This window comes from Balaenoptera physalus (genome assembly GCF_965194825.1).
Source record: "Balaenoptera physalus genome assembly, chromosome: X".
Lineage (NCBI taxonomy): Eukaryota > Metazoa > Chordata > Mammalia > Artiodactyla > Balaenopteridae > Balaenoptera > Balaenoptera physalus.
Window position 1 is genome coordinate 47,539,174 of NC_138903.1, and position 27,365 is coordinate 47,566,538.

Below are 27,365 nucleotides of genomic sequence, written 5' to 3' on the forward strand. Positions count from 1 at the left end.
TCTCCTGCCAAATTAGTTTCCCAAAGGCATAATTTTGCTAGGAATGAGCAAATACAACCACACATTTGGAAGGTATTTCTGAACAACCTTGTTTTTATTCAAAGTGAATTGTAATGTCAACCAAACAGGTCAAATATATTATTTCAGTCTTTGATGGTGTGCTGAATGCCTTTTGGATACCAAATAAGTAATTTTTTCCAGTATCTTCAATACCATACCTCAACTAGGTCAATTAATCTCCATAATAGGGAAGATTTCCATGACATGAATCTAATAATTCACCAAGCAAAGTATTCAACTATGTTTGGTGCAAACCACAATGTTAATTACCAGTTCTTGACATGATTCATTTTGAACATTTTTGCACAAAAAGTGGAATCCTAAGGAGTGATACAATGAACAGCTTTAAGTCTTTGTAAAGTGTTTCTGAAAAAAATTGAAGTTTCCTAAGTCCAACAGTAACACTATTGCAGAAGCACCATCTGTAGTCATATTCACTAATTTTGACCAATCTATACTAAAAATTTCAAGACTTTTCTCAACATACAAAATCCAAGTATTTCTAGATGTACCCGTCAGAGGCAAGTCCAAAAGAGTTAGACTGCATCAAAATTCTAGGTGTGGAGGTTCTTAAACTTTAGGGTGTATCAGAATCAGTTGGAGGGCTTATTAAAACAAATTAACAAGCCTCATCTCCAGTAGGTCTGGGGTAAGGCCTGAGAATCTGCATGTATAACAAGTTTCCAGGTGGTACAGTGCTGTTGATTAGGGACCATACTTTGAGAACTACTGGCTAGACACATAGCTAAGTGTACCTTTAAATGCATAGTGTTTATATCTGCTGTAACCAGTTGTAATCTAAAACTTTACAATTTAACTTCTTGACACAATGTCACAAAAATGTTCAGCCACCAATTTTTAACATCCTGAGCAACAGTATCTACTACCTTTGCAAATGCTTGTTTATAATGTAAATTCTGCTGTACTCAACACTCTTTTCTTAAACGACTACCTACAAAAGGCTTTCAAGCCCTGGTAATTTTTTCATGTAATATATAATTGCATTTCATGGCAGTATTACTTAATTCTGTCTGTATTCAAAAACAACCTATTGAAATTCCAAGCCCTTTTTCAAGTTCTTTTTGTTTCAGCACTCATCATTCTTGTATACTGGTCATATTTCTTACAATGGTTTATTTTTAAATGGTATCTTAAATTGTAGTCTTTCAACAAACACATTTTATTTAGATATAGAGGAATACTCATCACTTCCACTAGGAAATAGGCTCCCTTTGATTTTCCTTTAAATATATGACCTTCCTGTATAGATAATTCTTCTTTTTTTCACTTTTCACAGATATGGGCACAAGAAATATTTCATATTCTTCAAAACTACTATAAAAATGTACAAGCACAACAATCAATGGTGTCTTAGTTATCTATTTCTGTATAACAAATTACCCCCAAAACTTAATGGCTTAAAAAGCATTTATTTTCTCATAGTATCTGTGAGCGTGGCTTAACGGGGTTCTTTGGCTCAGGGTCTCTCACAGGCTGCAATCAAGGTGTCAGCTGGGGCTGCAGTCATCTCAAGGCTTGGCTGGGGAAGGATCCACTTCCAAGCTCACTCACATGGCTGTTGGCAGGATTCAGTTCCTTGTGGGCTGTTGGACTGAGGGCCTCAGCTCCTCACCGGTTGTTGGTCAGAGGCTTCCCTCAGTTACTTGTCACGTGGGCCTCTCCAGAGGGCAGCCCACAACACGGCAGCTTGCTTCATCAGAGTGATCAAGCAAGAAATGCCAGAGGGAGAGAGAGAGAGAGAGAACAAACAAGATGGAAGTCGCAGTTTCTTATAACCTAATCTTGGAAGTGACATCTCATCACTTTTGCTGTAGTCTGTTCATTAAAAACAAGTCACTAAGTCCAGCCCACACACAGGGGGTGAGGGTAGATTAAACAAGAGTGTGAATACCAGGAGGCGGGAATCACTTGGAGCCATGTATGAAGAAGATGGTTATCATGAAAGGCAAGTGGCACTTGGTCACTGTGTCAGGGAGACACCATGGATCGGTAGAGACTCCAATAAATGAAGACCACGTAGCTCGGCAAACGGGGACAACCAGTGTTACGAGAGGATCTGATATTTCAAGAGTGGTTGGAAAGTCAGAATTCTTGGTAACGTTTCACAATTTTTAAAATGTTGGCAACAAATTCATATTTGTTAAAAAAGAAATGCGTTTGTAAAATGCAAGTTAAATGATAGAAGGAAATGAAAAATCATTCAACTAGATGATGCCTTAATATTCAACCCAAACCCACTATTTGACTTTAGATTCTGATGAACACTATTGATCAATGAAAATCAATGAAGTTCTTTTAAAAAAACGTGTGGTGCTATGCGCTGCCAGTTTTGCCATCCCTGCCATAACCTTTGGGATTTTCTTTGTGGTATAGATGAAAGGGCAAAGGTTTTGGTGTCTGAAATGCAAACTGTGGTTCTGCCACTTCCACTATGTCCTTGGGCCTATGACAAGAGCCAGAGAAAAGATACTCCGGGCTATTATTGTTAGTATTTTCTTACTTGTCTCCCCTACTAGACTATGAGCTGCTGGAGGGTTAGAGTACCCACCTGACCACAACACTCCCTTATCTCACTTTCCTACTTCATTCTTCTGTACAGCACTTACTACACTACCTAAAATACTATATATTTTGTCTTTTTATCTTGTTTATTGTCTGTTTTCCCACTAGAATATAAACTTCATGAGGTCAGAAACCTGTCTGTTTTGGTCACTGCTTTATCTTCCCAATATTGAACTGTGCCTAGTGCACAGTAGGAGCCCATTAAACATTTGTTTAATGAATGAATTCCATTGTTCATAGTACTTAGCACAGGGTCTGGCAAGAGTAGGTGTTCAAAAAATGCTGAAAAGCATTCATTGTCCTGATAAGAGAGTGGTAGGCAGCTCAAGAAGTACCCTACATGCCATGCCAAGCTTAAGGCATGAGAGTGAAATGTCCATGTCCAATCTACTTGGCACACAAGATATTTTGGTCAAAGTAACTGTAGCTGGCATTTATATGGCATTTACTATGTGGTATATAATGTTCTAAGCACTGTACTTATATTAAATCATATAATACTCACAATAAAGTCTGTGATGTAGCTATTATTACTATCCTCCTCCTCCACATGAGAAAACTGAGGCAGAGAGAGGTTAACTTGCCCACATTTATATAACTAGTAAGTAAAAGAACAAGGATTTAAACCCAGGCAGTCTGGCTCCAAGGTCTGTTCTTGGCCATTATGCTACACAAACTAAATATAAGAAAAGTGTTCTGGAACAGGTTATTAAAATGCAACTATACTGTTTTGAGAGATGTTAAAGATGAAGGATTTTGATGTCAAATATATTTAGGTTCATATCTTGGCTCAACCACATTCCAGCAGTGCAACCTTGGGCCAGTGACTATGCTGAGCCTGTTTTTATTTTAGCTATAAAAAACGTAGATTAATACATATCCTGAAGGGTGGTTGTGATGATTAAATGACATAATGAATCTATGTGAGGTGCCGAGCCCATGTGGTAGCTATTATTACTACCACCAAGGGGGAATTTATTCCATAAATGCATTGCTAAGCAGCTACAAAACTTACTTTTACTTAACAGAGTTTGGCAATTCCATTTGGAATCAAGTTAATTTACATGGAATGAAACTATAACATTATAAAACACTGGTTCTAAATTCTTCCTTATCTGCCTTCCTCTTTTAACAACCATTATTGTATATAATGTGTCAAGCCCTAGAGCAAAACCTCTGCCCTCTCGGAACTCAGTTAAAAGATAATTACATACAAACTTCCAGTCATAAGATAAGTAAGTTCTGGGGATGTAATACATAGCATGGGGGAAAAAAAGAGAATTATAATGCGATATGAAAATACTATGAGAGAAAAAAATATGAGAGAGGTAAAAATAAAAAGAACACTCTGGTAGCACAAGGGAAGGCATCATTTACCTTGGCTGGGAAAGATTTCATAGTGATAACTTTTGAGCAAGAATAAGTAGGAATTGGCTACACAATGGTGAGAGTAAAATAAGAAAAGCACTATGTGAGAGGACATGGTATGTCTAGGAAGCCAGAAAAGTTCAGAATGGTTGGGACATTCCAATGGTTGGAACAGGTGTGGGCAAAGGTAAGCACCAAGTAAGGCTTGGAGAGAGTTTGGGATCAGACTGTGAATGGCATTGTCTGCCATGCTGACAAGTCTGGGCTTAGTAGGGTAGGCAAAAAGTAGCCAGTGGGTATCTTCAGGCACAGACAAAAGTCAACTTTGGTTTTCAAAGTATCTCTGACAGCAATGTAGAAGATGGACTATGGTCCAGAGAGTGGTAAAGGAACAAGTTGAGGCAATTTTCATGGCTCAGATAAGAAATGATGGCAGCCTAAACTAGAGCAATGGGGGTGGAAGTAGTTGGACTCAGTAGACATTTCCGAGGTAGAGGTGACAGGACCTAGTGACCGAGTGGATATGGGAAGTGACAGGAGAGTGAAAAATTGAGAAGAATTCCAAGGTTTCTGGCTTGAAATGGATGAAAGACGACATCCATAGGAAAAGAGAACACCAAAAATAGAACAAGTTTTGGGGGAAAATAATGAATTCCATCCTGGATATTTTTTAGTATGAGTGACGTATAAGACATCAAGTAGTAGAAAGCTGAAAAGATGTGTCAAAAGCCCTTGAGAGAGGTTAGGGGTAGAGAAAGAGCTATAGGAATAATCAGAATACAGTTAATATTTAAAGCCATAATAATGGATGAGATTGCTCAGGAAATGAATGTAGAAGAATATAACTAGGACAGAAGTCTTGAGAGCACCAATGCTTAAGGAAGCAGTAAGAGGAGGAGAAAGAACTAGAGACTTATAAGGAGAATCAGAAGTGAGCTGCATTATGGAATCCAAGAAAGGAAATTCAAGGAAAGGATGGCTCATGTCAATTATCTCATAGAGGACCAATAAAGCGTAAGAATGGAAATGGTTTTGGTGCCTTCAGAATGGTGACATCACATATCAAGTGGCAATAGGCTAGGGAATAGGAATTAATACAGTCTTCTTTTTTCAACAATAATGGTTAAAAGGGAAGAACAGGGATAAGGATAATGGCTTAAGGAAATTACAAAGTAAACGGGAAGTTTTTGTTTTTAAAGGTTATTTGTATACGCTTACGTACTTATAAGTGAAAGAAACCAGAGAGGGAGAGACTTAAAATGCAGAGAAGAAAGAGACTGCTACTTTTGAATTCCTATAATATCACTATATGACTCACTCACTTGGCACTGAGCTTACACATTTGCCTTGTACTGGCAGTATTGTACATTTAGCAATGCTGGCACAAACTAAGTGCTCAATAAATCTACTTATTATCATTTTTCTTCATGTATCTATGCATATTATCTGGCCAGTAAAAGTGTACAATCTTACACAAGAATGTACAGAAAGGAAACTGTGTGGTGAAACTGTGGAAAGAGACTTTGAGCAATACAGATCCAGAACAGATTTTTACCCACCATTTACTAGTGTCCAGACCAAAGAAAAATCATTTCACTTCTTTGCACCTGCTATTCAACTGTTAAATGGGAAGAATATCACACATTCTTGCAAGCTTATGAGGATTAAACAAGCTATTTAAAAAGCACTTTATATACAACTTGGTGCTCAAGAAGAAGACCTAATTACTATTATGATAATTTTTCCTACCACTAGAGCATCTAGTAGAGTCACTAACGTTTCAGGATGTGTCAATGATTGAGGATAAGTAAATAATCAGGAGGCACAGCAGCCACTGCTATACTGTATTCTAGAGAACGAAAGCACAAAATGGCATCAGCTGTTGGTCAGCCTTCTCAAACTTTGCTTATTCATTTACCATCAACATGATTTCTGCCACATCCAAGTACTGAACCTTAATACTTTTCTTTAAATCAACTTACTTCTCTTTAATTGGCCTAAAGAGTTCTAAAGAGTTATAGCTGTGAAACTGTGGGTTTCATGCGTTGATTATCTTTTTTTCTAATATATATATTTAACCATTAAAACAAAGTATTCATCCCATTAACCACCCCACATCATCTTTCAAACCACATTCTAAAACTGCTTTAGGATTGCTCTGAGACCCTTAGGAAGAGATCAGGTAGCAATTTGTGGTTTTACTTAATTTTTCTGCTACTGGCAATGATAACTTACAAAGGTTTGCAGAACGTACAAATGAAACAAACCAAATGACAAAATTCATCCCAGTTATATACCCTGAATATTTTCATGGGAAGTCCTAAATTGTCTAAAGCTAAAGAGACAACCCAGCAATTTATCTTTTTATGTAATCCCTCCATCTCTATTTCTCTATCACAAATGAAAATGAGATTGGGAATAAAGGCCCATCCTGTGACCTAGTCTCAAGAACAGAACCAAGGGGAGGAGAAAAACACTAGTGGGTTTTGCTCTAAAGCACTAGCATTTCAATCAAAAGATATGGTAGGCATGCAGATCATTCAAGTGAAAACCTGCTATCTTCAAAACAGTGGAACACTCCTCTGAAAAGGCAAACCACAATGAGTTATTAACCAATACCTTTCAAGTCTGTGTTACAAACCAGGAAGTTCTCCATCACTCCAACAGCAACAACAACAACAACAACAATCACTGACCAGAACCGGGAGAGAAAACTTCACTCACTGATAACATCTACAGATACTTTACATATGCACTTTTGGAGCCAGTCTTAAATCCACTATGTTAAGAGCCACACTACACACTTTTAAAAAGTCACTCCTACAATGCATTCTAAGATCACTAACCTTTTCATTCAGGGAAAAAAATGTATCCTGCACCTAAAATATACAAGTTATTATGGAGACTATGAGAAGATTAAAGAGTTTGTTTATAATCTAGCATGGGGAACAAGACATGTATTTCACAAACGGTGGTACTCATGACTGAAGAGGGCTGCTGGGAAATTTTCCCCCCAACATTTTATTAAGAAAAACTTTAAACAGATAGCAAAGTTGAAATAATTTTACAGTGAACATTAGAAAAGTCACGACTGAGATTCTACCATTTTTACTACATTTGCTTTATCACCTATCAATCCATCTTATTTTTTTATGAACTGCTGGGATTTTAAAAATGAGACTATGTGTAATGAAGAATCTTAGTAGGCCATATTAGGGTTGCTTCTCAAAAATTTTCACTGATGAGGTGTATGAACAAAAAAGCTGGAAAAACCCAAACCCATACTCAGTGTTCAATTCCTGCCAACCTCCAATCAAAATCTATTCAGAGCTCACAGTAGGCCATTTTACATCTCCACATCCTTGTCCCCTCTGAACCATCCTTCCCAGCCCTCCTCAAGGCTCAGTACCAATCTGTGAAACCTCCCCCAACTTTCACGTCCTCACCCAGAATTAACCAATGCCCCCTACAGGGACCACATTTTTCATCATTAGCAATTAGCTCATGGTATCTGCAACTCTTGTTTTCAGTCTGTCTCTTTTACTAAACTCTGACCTCCGTGAGGGCAGGGATCCCCTTACTTCCCTCTGAATCCTCAGCAACCAGTATAGTACCTAGCCTATAGCAGGCACTCAATAAATAATACAAATGAATAGCCCAGACCTGTCTTTACCCAGGAGCCAAGGAAGATTTTAGTCCAGTGTGGGAATGATTTAATCACACTGGCACTTTAGAAAGATTCATCTTAGAGCACCGTTGTTAAGAGCATGAGCTTTGGAGCCAGATTGCCTGGGCATGACTCCCAGAATCCCAGCTCTGCCATTTATTGCCGGGTGACTTTGGGCAAGTTTCTAAACCTCCTGTGCCTCAGTTTCCTCATTTGAAAAAACGGGTAATACTGCTTCACAGGTTATCGTGAGGATCAAATGAGATAATTTTTGTTGTTGTTGTTAAAGCACACAGATTAGCAGCTGGCACATAGTAAGCATTCCATCAATGTTAGTCACTGTTGCCGGCAACCAAGTTAATAATGACAATGAGGTAAAAAGTCCTTAAAGCTCGAGTGGTAGCAGTGAAAACAAAGTGGAAAGAATGGCCATAAAAGAAGAATCTACTGAAAAATGCTCAGTCAGGAAGGCAAGCAAATGAGTGTCTGACATATTTTTTCTCCTACTTTGTATGTTTGAGATAGCTCGTGATTGAATTTTTTAAAAAAATTATTAAAAACAGCTATAATTACCAGCCTAGGCACAGATTAGATGCTGGGCACAAGGAGTCTAGCATGACTGGACTCTAGCCACAAGCTCTATGACCACTGTGAGTTTCTTTATGCAGGTCTTTCAGTCTCTTAGCTGAGATTTTTTTCCTCATTACTCCACCCAGCACCATTTCTTTAGTTTATGATTCCCACGATTCCATATCCTATCTTCTGACTATGCACACATCCCCAAGAGCCTTGGTTGGGGAATGGGTTTGTGGTTTTGTCCTACCCAACCCTGTACTGCTTTTCTTTTTCTTCTTCCTGCCCACCTCCTTTACTTCTCAAGCCTTGCTATTCCCTACACGTAGGAACTTGAAACCCAAGAGTATGGAAAAGCAACAGAGCAACAGCAGTTGTGCCAAGAACTGGGGTTGCTGCCAAGCTGTTCTCCAGGCCCCATATGCAGTGACCAACTACATGCAGAGATTAGACTGAACTACCCATGGGGCCTCACATGCTTGATATTCCCGTTTGCTTCTGTTCATTTTCTTTCTCCTGCTTAAAGAAGCCTCTTCCCAAACCTGTAACCAATTCAAATCCAATTCATCCTTGGAGACCCAGGTGAGGTCCAACTTCTTTAAGGAAGTCTCCTCTGACCATTTTAGCCCACAGATATTCCCCCCCCCACACAAAACAGGTACCAATCTGTACCATAAATCATAATCACATACACATTTATACCATTAAATAAATGTTTCCTGTGTATATATTTGATATATTTGATTTTCCAAGGGCAGGAACCATGTCTCACATGTCTTTTAAACCCCTTACTCTTAGTGGGTTAATACTTGTTGAAAAGTGACTGAACCAGTGGGTTTGTTTGTTCGTTTGTTTAGGCTAAGGAAGGATGAGGTAGAAACATGTTGAAATGAAAAAGGCTGAATGAACAGATGGGTGCAAAAGAAGCACTGGTTCAAAATTCGGGGAAAAGCTGTAGAAGAAAGGTGTTCAATTAACACGTTTAACTGATTTGCTGCAAGGTTGGAAAAAGACATAGAAGAGAGATGTCAACTGGAAAAATTTGGAAAATGGCATTTCAGCTTGAGGCAGAAGACAGCAGGAGAAAGATGGGGCTACAAAAGAAATTCTGCTAAAGCCTAGGGATAGGCCAATTGGATAAAGGGGGTTATTGGGATGACATGGGTAGAGATGTAGTTATGCAGGTGAGCGAATCGGTAGGGCGTGGTATGAAGGGTTGGGTAGATGGATAAAATGATCGAGGGTAATTAGGCAAGTGGGTTAGCTGACTGGGCGCTGAGTGGGTGGATGGGAGACAGGTAAGTGGGTGGGTGGTTAGGTGTTTAGTTGGGAGGGAATAGGTGTGGGGCGTATTATTTAAGATCCGGCCCCTCCCTCACCTTGACCCGGAAGCGGATGAGCGCTAGCCTCACGCAGTGGCTCAGGCAGGCCGGTGGCAGGAACCAGGCCCGTGGAGGAGGGGTGCCCTTGTTGCCCACGTGTCCCACGATCAGTTGCGCTGTCTGCCGCTCGGCCTGGCACCGACGGCCCCACTCGGCCAGCCGGTCCTTGCCCAGGCCCCCGGGGAACATGACCACCAGCTCCAAGCCGTCGCCGCCGGGATAGGCACAAGCCTGACATAGCGCTGACAAGTAGCCCAGCATGGCGTTCCATTGGCCGCCACACACCCAATCCGTCTGGTAGCCGCCATAAAGCCGAGGCAGCGCTGAGCCCGCGTCCACCAGCACCCGGGCCCCGGGCAGCGGAGGGGGCGGCGGCGGCGGGTGCAGCCCGGGGTGCGCCTGGCCGTGATGGTGGAAGTGGTGAGCGGGGTGATGGTGCCGAGTCGGCCCCGCGCCCCCGGAGTAGGCACCCAAGGCAGCGGGCGCGAGCGGCGGTTGCAGAGGCGCGGAGCCCCTGGCGGCGCGTGGAGCCCCGGGCGCTAGGGCTGCCGTAGGCGGCAGCGGGCGATGCTGCTGCTGCTGCTGCTGCTGGCGCGAGACCGTACGCGCGAGTTTGAGGAGGTCCACGGGCACAACAGCCCCGGGACAGCGCTTCTCCAGGAACTCTTGGAAGCCCTGGACGCCCATGCTTCGTCGGTGGGCAGACGAGACGGCGGCTGCGCGAGCAGGCTAGGCGGCGATCTGGGCGCGAAGCTGGGGGCGGGCGCGTGCGCACTCCGCGGGGGGCGAGGGGGCGGGCAAAGGATTCCCGAGGGGCGGGGTGAGCTAGCGAGGGAATGAGGCAGGGGTGGGGAGGAGACCACAGACTGGATTTGGGTGGAGAGGAGTGGTGAGGCCGGCCGGACTCAGGAGAGGCTGGGAGGATAAAAGCGATGACGGGCTCTCGTCACTTCTCTCTTATCCCTCTTTGGCCGCTCTTCACCGCTTCAAAAGGGGTGAAGCCTCTTACTTCTACCTCCAGGAGCCATGTTACCTCGTCTTCTCTATGGTACACGCTTTCTAGCTGGAGGAGGGGGAGCGGGGCGGGGCATTCTGGGAGTTGTAGTCTCCTCTACGGCCTCGGGATACAGTGTTGGAACAAGATTACCACCCCTGTCAGCTCTTGCATTCACTGGGTCTCAAGGGGCGGGGCGTGATATGCGTTTAGGATTTGCACTGCAACTCTTTGCATCCACCGAGTTGCTTCAGGCTATTTACCGCCTTTCCCAGGAAAAGGAGTTGGGGGGGAGTGATGCATCATGGGAAAGGAAGTAGAGTGGATTAATTGAATTCAGCTAAAGTATGCTAAAATTCCCCAGGAGGAAGAATTTTCCTTTGAGGGGAGGGAATAATGTGCGTAGCTTTTAATGAATGAGAAAGGACACATATGAAACGTAAAAATAATAACCACCATTTCTGTAACAATCCACTTAACTTTTAGCTACTGTAATTCTTTGAGGAAGAGTTCTTGGCCCCAGTTTATGAATGGTGAAAACTGTATAATTTATTTGCCCAAGGCAATGCGAGACAAAGTGAAATCGAATATCCATTGTACTCAGGAGCTCTTTGGTCAGGGAGATAAGCACCAACACAAATTAAACTACAAGTTGTACCTTTCTGGTACTCACTGAGCTACAATGTCCTATGGTTAGGACCTTTGTTTGCAAACATTGTGAATCGATCTGTCGGGGAGCTCTAGAAAAATAGCGGTAAGAGCTCCAATTCCAGACGTACAGAATCATCTTTTGAAAATCTATTCAATATTTTCAGCATTCTCCTTGTTTGATTCAGATATAGCACCAGTCTTCTGGCTGACTGGCGTTTAGGGCACACTGTTTCAACCGGAGAAGGGTAGAAAACAAGATCTATTCTGTTCCGTAACAGTGCGTAGCAGTCAGATCTGGCTTGGAACTTAATAGAAGGTCGGAGATAATGGCAGGCCAAGTAAGAACGCAAAAGTTTAGAACCCAAGAGTAGTCAAGGTGAATGAAATCTGAGAACAGTGTATTAGGATACAAAAGCTGAAAAATCTTCAAGCTCCATAAAGAAATTTATCATAAAAGACCAGTGGAGATAGAACAAGCCAGATTGGCAAAGAATAAGTAGATGTTGAAGCAATGCACATAAATAACTCCTGTGAAAACAAGCAGTGAAAGGAGGGAATAGTGGCTTGAAGGGATGGTGGATGGAAGGAATAGAGGTTTTCTAGTATAATGGACACCTATTGGATTGTTTACTCAGCCCTCCTTTTCTAGGAATTAACCCTCTCCCCATTTACAGAGTTATAACAAAAACTGTCATGTTAACCATAACCATCGCTGACTGGGTCAAAGGTAGATAACGAATCCAAGGTGGGTCGATCAGAATCTCATTCCCTAGAAATTTGGAATTGGACCAGAGAGATCAGTTTTTCTCTAAGTGTAAAACTTGGAAGCTGTCAGTAGTCAATTTTCCCATCAGAGGGACAAAAGTAAAAGATGCTGGTCTGCAGGAAGAGAAAAAAACGCAGACTCTCAGAGCAGAGATGGGAGATAGGGAGTCTTCATCGTGTTTAAGACCCAGGTTCTAGATCATTCCTCAGGCATTCTTGCCCTTGGTTTCTCTGAGGCAACCTCATATCCTTACTATTTTAAAGATAGAGTTGGGTTAGAAACTACTCATGACCAAAAAATTATTAATTCAAGAACTGGTACCAGAAATGGGGTGTGGCAAATTATAGGCCCTAAACTATGGAACTGGCAGAGATTGGAGTTCTCCCATATCGTTAATTGGAAGTTGGCATTCTGTGTTATTTGGCAGCGAAGCAGTTGCTTATTGCTCTTGAGACTCAAAAGCAGAGCAGCCCTTCTGCCTATATCAAGACTTTAGCAGTTGCTAATGGTTAGATATTCATGGGCTTTGCTGATTTATTGTCTCATTTTAAATGTTCCACTAATTAGGAAACTGTCATCCAGTTTCCAACGAACTGGAACGAGGTTATCTTTATAAGCCACCACAGTATTCCTTGTTCTCCAACTCCCCCAAATGTGATGATCTCTTCCTCTGAATATGCATTCAGCTGGAATGCAAGGAAGAAAGGGTAAGTGTAACATTCCCAGAGCAGATTGTAAAAGAGAGGCTTCACATCGTTGAACTCAACCTACTGTTTCCTATCCACGCTCTGAACTGGAGACCTTGAGCATAATGCCAGGGAGAAGGAGCCAAGTCTTTAGGTAGAGAGCTAAGAAATAAAAACCCTGCAACAGGGTGATTATTCCCTTTAGCAAATCTGAAGATTCAAAGAGCATAAGTTGACAAGATTCTTGGCACTTGTTATTAGCATTGTGAGTCCCCTCAAATGAAATTAACAGGCAGTCATATGAGGTTTTGAGGAAGTTGTATCACTAGAAAATCCTATCTAGTGAACAGGGACCATGAGCCAGCAGTGACTCTCAAAGTATGGTCCCTGGACCGGCATATCAGCACCTAGGAACTGTTAGAAATGTAAATTCTGGGGCCTCACCCCAGATCTCCTGAATCAGAAACTCTGGGGGTGGGGCTAGCAATGTGTGGTTTAAATGGTGTCAAAGATAAACAAAGCCTGACATTAGTTAAAGCAGTGAGGACAGATTTTATTCAGTTACTGACAGTAGGGGAAAGAGCAGAGCTCCATTCCCATTTGTGCAGAGGTGACTGAGCATTTTAAAGGGAAAAGGAGGGAGGAGGAGCGAGGAGAGGCTCAAGTAGAGTCAGGGAAGTGAAAAATTACAAAGGGTTGGCCAGTGTAAATGCAGTTAGGCTAGCTGTGTCTGCTAGCTGGCAATTATTTAAGTTAGGATTATATCCTCCCACAGTTACTGGGAGACAGAGGCCCTAGCCTTCCTGATGACTACATTTCAAAGGAATGGTCCTTGAGACACACACTCTGGAGTTGTAGGAGATACATATACATCTCAAAGGGACAGGGGAAGAATTCATAATTTTAAGCCCTTTTTGGTAAATGCGCTAAGAAAGGGAGGTCAGGGGTCTATTGTCAGGTGTCAGCTAGAGCAAGCTATAAATTCTTTTTACAGCCCGAGCTTTTCCAGATGGAAATTGGGTCATCCCAGAGACTCCGACTTAGGAGGCTAGAAGCCAAGTTTGGTCTAGTCTCTTAGTGCAGGTGTTTGAATGGAGTGTTTGTGTCGAGAGTTTTTGCAGGGCGCACTAGTTCTCCAGGTGATTCTAATGCACCCTTAACATTTGAGAATCACTGCTCTTCTAGAGCAGGCCCAAGTACAGACTGCTAAAGCAAAAAGAAGCATCAATAAACTGACTCCCATAAGTTTTTCTATACCCGTAATTTATTTCCTTCCTTCCTATCCAGGTGGAAATGGTGCGCACTTGGACCGGTGGCTGATAAAGGTGTGCCCCTCTCCTTTCCTAAAAGGGAACTTAGTGGTTAATCTAAATATTTCTCTACTATTGCATGTTAGATCTATTGGTGGCAGTTAAGTTTATCAGGAAGTGGCAGGATCAAGACGATCCACATTTAGATTGTCACTGAACTAGATGAGGAAGGGGCATGTCCATGCCGTGCCGTTGCTCTGGATGCAGTAGTTGCATGTGACTTGCAGTTGTCCATAGATTGTTAGGTGTGGACATTTGTGGAATTGTAGGTATGGGGAAAATGGCATATGTGTTTATGGGGCAGTCAAACGGAGGACCATAGGTAAACGTCTGTTTTGTCTCCCCAGTACCCCTTTTCTACCACTTTCTCTACCTTACCCTCATGGTTGCACCAGGAGCTTATTCTTTATGTACCTTCCCAGAGAATTTGGGATTGAGCTGGAGGAGGAGAGATGAAAAATCCTGGCTGCATTCAAGCACCTGATTTATGTTCCTAAGGCCCATCTGCATTATCCTCGGGTGTTTTGAGACACCACCACCATCTTTATAATAAATCCCTCTTTTTTGTTTAAGCTTGTTCAAATTGGGTTTCTATTACTTACAAACAAGAATCTTAACATATATAGTACAAGAGAAACTTTATGCTAGGCATAGGCCATAGAGAGGGAAGAGATAACAGAGGCCAAAGCCCTGAAAGTAGAAAGGGACAGTAGATGTCACAGAATAGTGGTTAAAGTGTGTGCTTTGGAGCTGAGATCTGGGCTCCAATACCAGTTCAACTCCTTATTTGCTATATAACTAACAAGTTATTTAACCTCTTGAGCCCTTATTGTATCTATGAAATAGGGACTCATTAATTTATTCAGCAGATTTATTTGGTACCTACTACGTGCCAGGAATAACGCTGGGCTAGGAGAAAACAGTTTTCAAGGCAGTCAAGGAGCTTAGAAGGGAGATGGTAATGATACTTACCTCAGAAGCTTTTGAAGATTAAATGGTATATTAAAGTGCTTAGCACAGTAACTGGCACAGTAAGCACCTAATAAATCTTAATTATTAAAATGAAGGGTGGAGAGAAGCATAAAGAAGTTGCATTGAAAATTCATATTGGATTCAATCTTCTGATATCTTCCACCTAAGTAGTAACTAGCTGTTCAGTTTCTGCAAGGGGCCCACTTAGCTTTCTCTATTGCCCAAATCCTTGGGGGCTGTTTGAGAGGCTGTAAGCTTGTATGGTAATAGTAAATAATTCATTAGAAGGTCTAATAAGGCTGCTATATTGCTTGTGTTTCTTGAACCAGCAATAATAGCAGGGAGGTCATTTGATTAGTAAAGGAAACAAGGACTGTGGTTCTCAACCCTAGCTAGGTTAATATATTAATATACCACCTGGGGAGCCTTTTAAAACAATACTAATTATAGGGATGGGGCCCAGACACTAATTATTTTTATTTTAAATTGTGGTAAAATACATATAACAGAAAAATTACCATCTTAACCATTTTTAAGTATACAGTTCAGTAGTGTTAAGTATATTCACATTGTTGTGCAACTGGGACACTAATTTTTAAAAATACCTCCCCAGGTGATTTTAATATGCAGTCAGGGATGAGAACCTCTGAACTGGAATGGAGAAATCTTACAAATTTGTAACATGCATGTGAACTAGTCTTTTCCAATTCTTCATCTGTTTATCCCAAGGTCCTGCTCCTATTCAGACCATCATCTATGCTGTACTTCATTTCTGTCTTGAGCTCCTGTCTTAAGACCCACCATCTTTTCCCCAACTCCTACTACTTCAGCTCCTTCTAAATTCTTTAGTCACAGACTTAATTCTGTCATCTAATTCTTTTAATCTAGTGCTCATTAATGATGGCACATTTTAAATGGGTTTTATGGTGTTTTATCCCTCAACTTAAACACTTTCATCTCTGAACCTCACTTTACATCATCTGGCACCACTGGGGCCAATACCCAATCTTTCACCAACAGACCTCACGTTGACTCACAGGTTGGGTTCAATTTTGTCACATCTCTATGACTGTTTCCTCTTCTCTTTAGTGATATGTAAGGTCCCTTCAGTAGTTGTTACTATTATTTGAGCGACCTACTATGTGCCAGGCGCAGTGCTAAGCCCTTTATGTTTTTTCATTTAGTCTCAAAATACCACCAGTGAAGCAGTTATCCTTTTTACAGATAAGGAAATTGAAGCTAAAAAGTTAAGTAATTTTCCAAGTTCACAAAGCTAGAATACAAATCCAGGTCTGCTGGACTCCAAGTGGTATCTGTATCAACTATAATAAGAACCAGGGCCCATTTCCAAACCAGTCTGGTTTCCCAAGTGCAAGTTTATTGTGAAAGTCATTAGAGATGTCTAACAATAACACAATTAGCAAATTTGGGACATATCTCATTTAATACTCACAACCACCTCATTTTACAAATGAGAAAATAGAGGTTTGAGAGGTCTGTGAGTCAAAAAACCTGTGTTTGTTCAACTGTGTACCTTGTATCCTCCCTTTAGGGATCACCTAGGAGAGAATACCTTGGAGTCATTGTCATTAAATCAAGGTAATAGATTTTTAAAAACACTTTACAAGTCCTCATCTAATCTTGAATATTTCTGATAGGCCTCTTATTCTTCCTCCAGGGCTGTTTGCATAAACATATGCATGATTCTTCTACCTAAATTATCAAATGAACAAGGGATCTGACCTCATTTGACAGTTTCCCAAGTCACTGTAGTGTGGTAAATGAAAGATGTGCAATGGAGATTTCCAAATGCACTTTTTTCTGAAGGTGGACCATAAACACTGTCAATATGAAAGGAAATACTCCTTAATAAGTTTATGCAAAGGGCACATTTTGAATTCTTGCTTGTACCATAAACATATACTTCTACTCCTGAAATTATGAAACAAGCACTGGACATAACCTCATGAAAGATATATGAAAAGCGTATATACTAATCATAATAATTGAAAACGTAGTCTAAATGTATTTTGATTATTATTATTACAGTACATCTGAGAGTCAGTATGGCCTGAGGTTTTTCCCATGAATTTTGGAGTCAGACCTGGGTTTGGATCCAGGCTTCATCATTTACTAGCTATGGTACCTTGGTAAATTCTTTAATCTCTCTGATTCTCAAATTTTCTCTGTAGAGACAGTAACAGATCTAGCTTATAGGATTGTTTTATGAATTTTATCACAAGCCTAACTAACACAGTAGGTACTCAGTAAATCATAGTGACTCTTCCAATTATGGCTCATTGACAAATGAGGAGAAGGGGTCCAACTCAAAATTTGTTGGAGCTGTAAATCAAGAGGTAACACACAGCTTAGTTTGTTCAGCCAACATATCTATAGGACTAAAGTTTTTAAATCTGCTAAATTAGATTTGGTAAATGAAGAACCAGTTTAAGCCAGATGATTGCAGTGACTATGACAGCATTTTAATAAGATAACATACTCATTTTAACACAGCCTTTATTTTCTGTTTCAAATCAAAATTTCCAGGAAACAAAAAACAAATGGTTGGGTACAAATGAAATAAAAATCACAGTTTCAAAGAACCAAAATCAGACAGCTGCTTAAAGGCAGATCACTTGGTTTACCAAAAAAAATAATAAAAATTAATGTCAAGAAGGATTAAAATTAGGTTTAACAACATTCCATATAATGCTACATTCCCCAATTAAGAAAGGAGAGTTCACATATACAACTAAATGTTAAGTGTAGAGAAGTGGCTGAAATTCTGCATACTTCATAGTAAATTAATTATGCATGAAAGTTTATTAATTGCATAAACTTCCTGAGTGGCTCCCATGCTGCACTAGGTCTACATGCTTAATATTCATATCAAACAAATTACAGCTTTAAGTGATTGAGCATGACAGACCTTGAACAACTGTACTTTCCAATCAGTCACTATTTCTGCTGAGGGTATGTTCTGGACCACAAACCTCAATCTGAAATCTTAAATTATAATGGAGAAGAAAAGCAACTTAAAAAAAAAAAACCTGGAAGGATGACAAGCACACAGTTAGGAATTTTATTTTTCACTGGCACTTTTTTTTTCTCAAGAGCCCAGTTTCTCCCCTTCTTGCTTGACTTTTAGCCTTTTTGTTTGAGGTTTTTTTAATTAAAAGAAGACCTTCCAGAATGGGAGCTGTTGGTTTATATAATCTTCCAGCTATCTCAGTTGAAAATAACTTCAGTGTAACCTAGTTACTATCCCAGGCCCCTGCCAATGGTGGCTGTCAAGGTCCCTGACCAATGTTTGTGTTCATCCTTCACATACAAAGACTATTTCCAGGGTGACCTGAAAGCATCTGGCTCCATAAAAATTTCATGCTAATTTCACTTCAAAGGATTTTACCAAGTTTGAGTGTCACCATTTTACAGTCTGGATTGTTTGTGGGTTTTTTGTTTCAATCCCAGAAATTACATTTACCAAATCAATGACCTTTCCTATGACCCGCTCCCTTACTGGTTCATCTTCTAAATAAAGGGGGAAAAAAACAAGTCCCCAGTAAACTACAGGATGAAAAATGAACAACCTATTCTAGAAAATGGCCTGCACACCACCTCAAATATCTCAAGATTCTTCTAAACCAAACAGAAGATTAAATAACTGAATCCCAAACTGATGGCAAGTATACCTCAGGAATGTACTTGTACATGAAGCCTGAAATACAGTATTTACTAACATTAAACGTGCTGTAGTGTTACACACAGTAAACACGTGAAACAAATAACATGTGGTTTACAAACATTTGCTCAGTTTTCTGGAAGAAACAGAGAATGCATCATTTTCATCACTCAGAGAAGACAGCAAGGAAGAAAGTCAATGCCTCCAATAAACTTTAGAGATTGGATAAACAGTTATGACTAACTACAATTCAACTAAAAGCATATGGCCATTGTAAGGTAATATCACTGCAAATACCTAGCGGTATGCTAATATGCTGAATGACAGGCCACTGCTATAAGACTTGTCAAATATTTCATTGTGATAGTTAAAGCAGTTTCAACCCACAGCCCTTTAGGCACACAGACAAGAAACGCATCTCTAATAAAAGATGCGAAGTTACAGGCACCAGACTGTCTAATTTAGGTACTTTCTTACCATTTGTTTATTTTACAACTAACTTCTACAACTAAGTCCTATATTGCCACCAGCTGGATTTATTTCTCTGTTCTCCATCCCTAAATCCCCAAAGCTTATTTCACAGAAGCATGTGGCTCTCGTCACTTAAACATAGATTGGTGCCAGAGTGATGGTCCCTCTCATTTCAAACTCATAGTTAGCAGGCCAGATTTATAACCTGAAAGAATACTGAGAGTCAAGGCAAAAAAGCAAGTTTCACAGGCAATGTTTACATGTGTACCCCAAAACAGCACTGAAAAAGAGGTAGATAAACAAATGTAATTGGACTAGAATTAAATCTGCGGTTCTAAAATGATACATCCCATCATACTGTACATAACACTCCACACTCAATCCAAAAATCACAGCAGAAAAGTGCCTTTTATACTTTCACAGATAATTTTGCTGTCAAACCATTAGAATTCATGCTTGATATAAAACTGGCAAGAAAAAGATGAAAAAGGAAATGGATATTTGTTATACTACAGCAAATTGCCTTAGAGATTCAAGACTGCTACAAATATACATAGGGTTATTTTCATTAGATTTACACCAATACTGGTTTCATATTCTTACGATGTTACACCCAACTTCACAAACATAGCAGCAGGTAATTCATGATGAAATGCTCACATTGCCACATATGGAGATACAGTACTATTCATCAGACTTGCACTTTGAGAAGTAAACATGGTGGTTGGACACACAGACTACCCCCAAATAAACTTTACAAGTGGGATGGTTTAGTATAACCTTTTTTTCTTCTACAAGAAGGAAAATGGAAAGGACAGGTTTGTGTGTGTGTGTTGGAAATGGGGAGAAGGCCCTTGTTACATAGTAGGCTCTTTGTTAAGTAAGAAGGGAATTTCTGAGCTTTACCTCAAGAGTTAATTATTTCTTGGGGGGGGGAAGTAACCTCAGCAAGGATGAAAACAGCACTATCATATGATTTAGCAAAATTATGAAATAATGCAAAACCCCTAGATAGAAAACTAGCTAATATTTACAGTCAAAGTGACTGTAATCGGAATCAAACATTTAAGTAATGGGAAAAAAAATAACTTAAAAACCCACAGTGATGTGAATAACACTGTTTTCTTCATTTCTGCACAAACTCACTTTTTTCTGTATTTTTAAACTTATACACGTTACATATACATCATGTATACATAACATATGTTAACCCAACTACTGCAGTCAGCATGGGGACAGCAGTACACTACTCACCATCTTCAAACTTTAGAAGACTACTTTTCTTTCCAGCAAAAAATCTGAAAAGATTCTAAATATTACAAGGCACTGCAAAATTCTGCAGGCAAAAGAATGATGAATTATACATAAAACAGAGGTGGTGGCAAAATGTGGGACATATGATGTAGAGCAGCCATTAATAAATGTAATTGTGCATGTCATCCATGGAGCTTTTTTCATCCTGGGGTATACTGTTTAAAAGGATTGCAACTCGAGAAGAAGGGATCATAAAACCTGCAGTATTTTCACTTTATAGGTTGTAAGTCTCAATGTAATCACACAAAGCCGACTCTAATAATGAAACACAAGCAGTTTTAAAGAATTACGGATTTTAGGCACATTGTTTTTGTACACATGGAAAACTGCAATGCAAGAATTTGCATTACACTAATGTCCTAAAACCACTTCAACTTGCAAACCAATACTGTAGAAGAAATTTGAAGAATCTGTACATAAGTTTTAGAAAGACTCATCCAAACCAGAGTATGTTTTATGAAAAGAAACCTGTGGCTCTTATCAACAGCAATTCTCAAAATGCTGCCCTGGATGCCCCCAAATGATAGCAACAGAATCTTCATGATGCTGAGTGTGATCCTCAGGTAAGTAACATAAGACACATTTTTTTTTGAAAAAGGGTACTGAATGTCACAAAGTAGACTGTGCAAAAAAAAGTACACCCATTAAGTTTTCCTCATTACCTGGCAAGATCATGGGGTAAAATTTTTAGAGGAAAATCTGTCAACAGAAATGTTGGGTGATCATCTGGAATGTTGACCAGTAGACAGAACTCGTTATAGGTAAATGTGTACTAGAAATGACCTTGAAATCTTCAGAGTGAAAACTAAGTATTTTAAACATCTTTATATGTGGTAGTCGATAAATACCATTTTAGAATTCTATTTGGGTTTCACAGACTGAGCATTAGGTAACTCTGTGACCAGCCTTTTAAGATTATTACAGTTAACCTTCTTGAAAACCAAAAGTGTATATTTTGACATTGCCTCCCCTCCTCCTAAAACTGGATAAAACCCAGTAAAGTGCAACTTGACAGTGATCTCTCTCAGATTCTAAAGAGGCTGCCAAAATCATCTGAGATCTAAAATCATCTGAGATGCTAGATACTAACAAGAAAACTATAACAACTGAAAAAAAGGTAATCAAAAAAAAAAAGCTAAGGGCAACTTAAATAGTATCGTTTGAGGGTCTACTATCTACTGCAGGACAATGTATACCCCACATCTCTTAGAACCCTGTAAAGCCAGTGTTTCATGTGTAAGTCTCAAAACCTACAAAACCTACTGTGTCAAGTAAATTTCACTTCAGAAGAATGGACTAATAGAGGTGTAACTTGAATCCTCTTTGTTAGGAACACAAAGATTCCCCCCAAATGAGATTCGTATCAGCTGCAATACATCCCTTGCAAAAGACTGCAAGCCAAACCAATGCCTCTCAGATGCTCAAAAACAATGTAGTGTGCACATGAGAAACAAAGAGATAGCTGCTTTGAATTACTATGGAAATCCTAAAGCAGCTACAGTATCTGCAGAATCAAGGAACTGTTACAGTTCTGTTTTTTCCTTTCTCTCCGCCTCACCTAAAACAAGGCTTCACTCCTACTGCTGTGACGACGGGAAGAAAATCACATTAAAAAGGGCTCATGTTCTATATTGGTTGACAAAGTTATTCTAATTTTATACACCAAAACATTTCCTGCAGCAAGTTACCCTGCCTTCTGCGAAAGGTAAACCTAAGATAAACGTGAAGAATCCCATAAGACTCCAGCTGTTGGAGGGTCTCACTTTGCCCATGTTAGGGGAATATAAATAGTTTTTATACCTTTTAAAGAAAAGTATCATCCAGCTGCAGAGAGCAGCAATAATGGAAAGTGTCCTGGAAATGGAAATGCTCAAGCTGAGCTTATTAAAGCATTCTGAACAGTATTTTTAAAAAATCAAGTATCAAAGAGGATAGGATTTGAAGTGAAAAAACATTTCTGTGTGCAGTGTTCTATGTACAAACTGCACAGTTCTACAGGATGATGAGCTATATCAAATACTACATTGGAACAAAAAAAAAATATAGTGGAAAGTAAACTCAAAACGAAGGAAAATATGGCAGAACCAAAGAAGAAGAAAGTTTAATATATTAGGTGTCCTGAAAATTAATTAACTCTGAAAAATACCTCCTTTTTCTTCATCTTCTACTCTGATTCACTTGGGACCAGGAGGGATCGTGGATGGATTCTGCACTGATGAAGCTGGAAATGCCTGCAAATTCATCCCCGGCTGGAACGGTCCCCCAGATTGGGTAGGAATTACTACAGACTGTTGTGGTGTTCCTGAAATTCCTACCCACTGTACTGGATACCCTGGCCCCCCCACAGCATTATATTGACAAACATGGGGTATTCCATATGATGATAATGGGCCAGGAAATGAAGGGCGTGAGAGTCCTTGTGGCAAGGAGGTTGGGACAGCTCCACGGATTTGGGACAGAGAAGAAATCCATGTTGATGTGTAGCCCATAGTAGATGGAGTATTCTAACAAAAAATAAAAACAAAAGATCAGTTTATTTGGTAGATACTTTTACCTATCTGTATTCTTTTTGGCTTACTACTCTCCCATTATTATTCTGAGTGTCTACCATTTTTGGAGTAACTTTCTGTGTGCTAAGCATAGTTATATACCTTATTTCATTTCATCTTCGTAACTGCCCTGCAAGGCAGGCATTTTTAGATGAGGAAACAGAAGCTCAAAATTGATAACACCCATCACCACTTAGCAAGTTAATAGTAAGGTGAGGATTTGAACACAGCTCCAGCTAACTCCAAGAGCCCTGCTAAGTTTCTGTTCACAGTTTAGTGTCTCCTTTCCTCATGCATGCACTACTCTTCTATTTTTACTTCCTTCTGCCAGTCCCAGGCAGTCTCTCATTCAGGGCCACAGACAACAGTAGTCCATTTTACTACATAATTCTTTGGAGAAAGAGGAGCATGATTTAGAGTGGCATAGGGGAAAGCCTGGCATATAGTAGGTGCTCAATAAATGTCACCTCCCTACCTCCTCCTACTCACTATTTAAAGTCTGACATTTCTGTTCTATTTTTGGAAATTTAAACTCAAGACAATTATGTTTCGGGCAGTACTGAGAAAACATATTCCTGCCTGACTCTTCGTATTATATCGTATTGTGATTATGTGTATGTATAGAGATTACTGAAATCTTATGAACATGGGAATAATAAGTCTAAATGGAAGTAAATAATTCTTACTTAAAGGAGAGCTTGGTATCAGTCCCAAATTCTTAGTTCTTCTAAATTGATGGTCAAGCTAAAATGCTTTCAACTAAAGTTTCAAACTACAGCTAAGATAAAGGTTTTTAGCTTGACTCAAGAATGAATGACAAGATCTCCTGAGGTGAAAAGAAAAACATTTAAAGTCCAGCAATCCCTTTTTCATATCAGTATTTTTATTCTGTTAAAGTAAAACTAAATACTTCTGATTTTAAAATAGCACATATAGTATGATCACATTTTTGTAAAGCTATTTCTATGTATTCAGATACAGACATAGAAAGATATCTGAAGTGATGTTTATCTAAAGTTAGTGACAATTATTTCTGGGTGGTAGGATTTGAAGGTGGTATTTTAAAATTTTGTACTTTTCTGCATTGATTAAGTTCTATAACAAACATTATTATTTACAAACAGTAACAATGTGATTTTTATTTAAAAAAAAATAAAAATTGGAGATGACATGTTATACTTAATCTTCTCTTGGATATTTAAAAGGCATCTCAGATTCAAATGACCAAAACCAAACGTATGATCTTTCTTCTACCAAAACACACTGCCTGCTCATGTTCCCCTTCTTGATGATTGGTATGCTGGAATGATAGCCAGTTATACCAGCCAGAAACCTTGCCTTGACACCTCCCCTCTGCCAAACATCAGTTCCATCACTAAATCTGGTCCATTTTATCTCTTAAACATTTTTTGTAATCTGTTCACTTCTCTTCAGCTTCTCTCTCTCTCTTTTTTTAAATTGAAGTATAGTTATTTAAAAAGTTGTTCAGGGCTTCCCTGGTGGCGCAGTGGTTGAGAGTCTGCCTGCCAATGCAGGGGACACGGGTTCGAGCTCTGGTCTGGGAGGATCCCACATGCCGCGGAGTAGCTGGGCCCGTGGGCCACAACTACTGAGCCTGCGCATCTGGAGCCTGTGCTCCCCAACAAGAGAGGCCGCGACAGTGAGAGGCCCGCGCACCGCGATGAAGAGTGGCCCCCGCTCACTGCAGCTGGAGAAAGCCCTCGCGCAGAAATGAAGACCCAACACAGCCAAATAAATAAATAAATTACATAAATTTTAAAAACTTGCTATCACTACACATTTAAAAAAAAAAAAAGTTGTTCAACTTCTCTTTATCGGGCCTACTGTGACTAACTCTTAATTGGTCTACAAATATCTACCCTTATCTTCAATAATCTTTCTTCTTGCTTCAAGCCAGAGTGATCTTTTCAAAAAGCAAATCTGATCATGTCAACCCTAGGGCTTCAATGGCTATCCATCCGTCTTAAAATAAAGACAAAGTTCCTTGTCATCACCACTTTTAAGACTCTCCTTAGATTCACTGTGCACCAACTCTTCTCTGCTCTCTTCACTTCAGCCAAATGGGCCTACTTTCAGTCCTTTCATTCTCTGTTTCCCCATACAGGGGTTTTGCATATGCTGTTCTTTCTGCTTAGAATCATATTCCCTCCCCTTTTCACCTAGTTAACACTTACTCATCCTGCAGATCTCTGCTCAATCATCACTTTCTCAGGGAAGCTTTTCTTGACTTGCCTTTACTAGGTCAAATTTCCCTTACTGTATGGTATCCTATCTCTCTCCTTTGTAGTCCTTATTACAGCTGCAATTTTATGTTTATTTATACAAGTCTGTTCATATCTAACTGTCCCACCAGCATATAAGTCCCATGAGAACAGGGAACATACTTGTTTTTGCTGATCAAACCCAGTGCCTAGCAGAGGGCTTGGCACATAATTGTGACAAAATTTTCTAAGGCACAGAACAGTAACATGCGAGAACATTAGATAGTGAGATGGGCTCTCCACACAAAGGTATAATCAACTGAACCTAAAAATACAAAAATAGTTACCATGTATAGGATACTACTATGTGCTAGGCACTTTATAGATGTTACCTCATTTAATCCTCACAGCAATCCTGCAAAGCAGGAAGGTATTATCCCTGTTTTAAAGACGTAAAAACTGACACAAAAGTGACTTGTCTAAAGTCACACAACTAGTAAATGACTGAGCTGACGCTGGAACCCCAGTCCGTATAAAGACCTTCACCACTTTTATTCGTACTCCATTTTCTACTCACTCTTCTTCCAAACATCCCTCATTATACCGCAATAAACCACCCTCCAACTCATCAACAAAGGCCTCCATTCACATAGTGCTCAGAGGATCTCTCACTGGCAGCACAAACACATTTATGCCTTAAAATTTGCCTCTAAAGGCTGCCAATTTTTACAATGGTGATACTATCTGTGTATAAATCGGTGCCAGGAATAATATAAATACACAGAGCCCTTAAGCAGATACACTGCTTACTAGTTTGGAAAATCTAGGCTTTTGAAAAATTTTATTCAATGTTAACACTAAATGAATTTTCAGACTCTTTAGCACACTACATGCAATGACTATATATACACACACTTATATGTACACAAACATAACACACACACACACTCAGATATATCTCTTTCAATTATATGGGTTCAGATTCTAAGCCCTGATTCACATTTTAATAGATTTACTCACTTTGAAAAAATGATACTTTAAAAATTCAAATACAGAAAAGTACAAAGTAAAATAAGGCCCCAATTCCACCATCCAGCATATTTTAATGGCTTTTCCTATTTCTATGCATATATACATGTATCTTATATAATTTTACATAAATACTATATATACTATTCTGTGAATCTGTCTTCTTCCCACTCCAGAATGCATTGTGGAGCAACTAAGCCCGTGCACCACAACTACTTTCTACATTTCAATTGCTTGTATACCTGACTAAGGCCATATGCAATTAAGTAGACATCTCGTCCATAAACTTAAGACATCTTTTATAATATTCTAGTTTAAGTATCTTTAAAATTCTTTTTCATACTGAATACGTAAGATAACTTATTGGCTCTAAGAATACTGATGTACAATTAACATAAGATAACTTTTCCTCAAAACCCAAATTCTTGTGGCACCACAAGATTGAATTAACCCTCACCCCAGATGCTTTCTTTTTTGATACTTGATGTTTTTTTTTTCTTCAGGTATAATAGCCTAAAACAAGGGTCAGCAATCTACAGCCTGCCACCTCTTTTTGCAAATCAAGTTTTAATGGAACAAAGCCATGCCCACTTGTTTATGTATTGTCTATGGCTGTGTTGATTAGTTACAACCACATGGCTTGAAAATATTTACTAACTGACCCCTTCCCAGAAATAGTTTGCTGGCCCCTGGCCTAAAACATAATTTGCTCAAAGACATAATGAATCTAGATAAGGATAAAAGTCTCTCTGTTGTCAAATCACACCACTCTATCATAGTGACTATAACTATAGGCCTAAGTGAATCAATTTTTATGGTTTTAGTTCTCATAAATAAAGAGGGTCAGGTATAAACAACTTACTTCATATACTTTGTTCCAGTTGTCTGTTTCTAGTTTCTGTTGACTCTGTTTAAGTTGGTTTAAACTTGGCTTAATAAGAGAATTTCCTACTGTTTCCTTTGTCCAGTCATCCACCAGTTTGTGTAAGTCATCTGTGAACATCCCTTTTTTACTAGCTGGAGATTGCTGGCATGCTGCTGCACTACTTTCCACACACAGTGGATCTATAAGAAGGAAAAAAAAAA

General features: G+C 39.6%; 2 protein-coding genes and 1 long non-coding RNA gene across 22 annotated transcripts in view; 1 reads left to right on the plus strand and 2 right to left on the minus strand.

Annotated features, from left to right (window-relative positions):
* FAM120C (family with sequence similarity 120 member C) overlaps positions 1–10,619 on the minus strand; it is a 167,338-nt gene extending 156,719 nt beyond the window's left edge. For 5 of the 7 annotated variants that reach the window (XM_082445130.1, XM_082445129.1, XM_082445132.1 and 2 more), the window contains exon 1: positions 9,631–10,619. In XM_082445130.1, coding sequence (XP_082301256.1) covers positions 9,631–10,320 — 690 coding nt within the window. In that variant the 5' untranslated portion in view covers positions 10,321–10,619. Of the gene's footprint in view, positions 1–1,470; positions 1,772–9,630 lie in introns of those variants that run through there. The other 2 variants (XM_082445135.1, XM_082445131.1) reach the window with 2 other exon arrangements.
* The window catches only part of WNK3 (WNK lysine deficient protein kinase 3), a 398,421-nt gene that overhangs the window by 236,227 nt on the left and 134,829 nt on the right, over positions 1–27,365 (minus strand). For 9 of the 10 annotated variants that reach the window (XM_082445069.1, XM_082445070.1, XM_082445066.1 and 6 more), the window contains 2 exons: positions 27,142–27,344; positions 21,050–22,983 (listed from right to left, as the gene is read on the minus strand). The exons of the other annotated variant lie outside the window; for it this stretch is intronic. In XM_082445069.1, the coding sequence (XP_082301195.1) occupies positions 22,654–22,983; positions 27,142–27,344 (533 nt within the window). In that variant the 3' untranslated portion in view covers positions 21,050–22,653. Of the gene's footprint in view, positions 1–21,049; positions 22,984–27,141; positions 27,345–27,365 lie in introns of those variants that run through there. 10 annotated transcript variants of the gene reach the window in all.
* The window catches only part of LOC309651955, a 36,972-nt gene continuing 19,530 nt past the window's right edge, over positions 9,924–27,365 (plus strand). Inside the window, exons 1-5 of one of the 5 annotated variants that reach the window (XR_014258491.1) lie at positions 9,924–10,053; positions 14,018–14,055; positions 16,565–16,611; positions 20,967–21,042; positions 22,668–22,750. This is a non-coding gene — a long non-coding RNA (uncharacterized lncRNA). Of the gene's footprint in view, positions 10,054–10,233; positions 10,330–10,626; positions 10,682–11,952; positions 12,024–14,017; positions 14,056–16,564; positions 16,612–20,966; positions 21,043–22,667; positions 22,751–27,365 lie in introns of those variants that run through there. The other 4 variants (XR_014258493.1, XR_014258494.1, XR_014258492.1 and 1 more) reach the window with 4 other exon arrangements.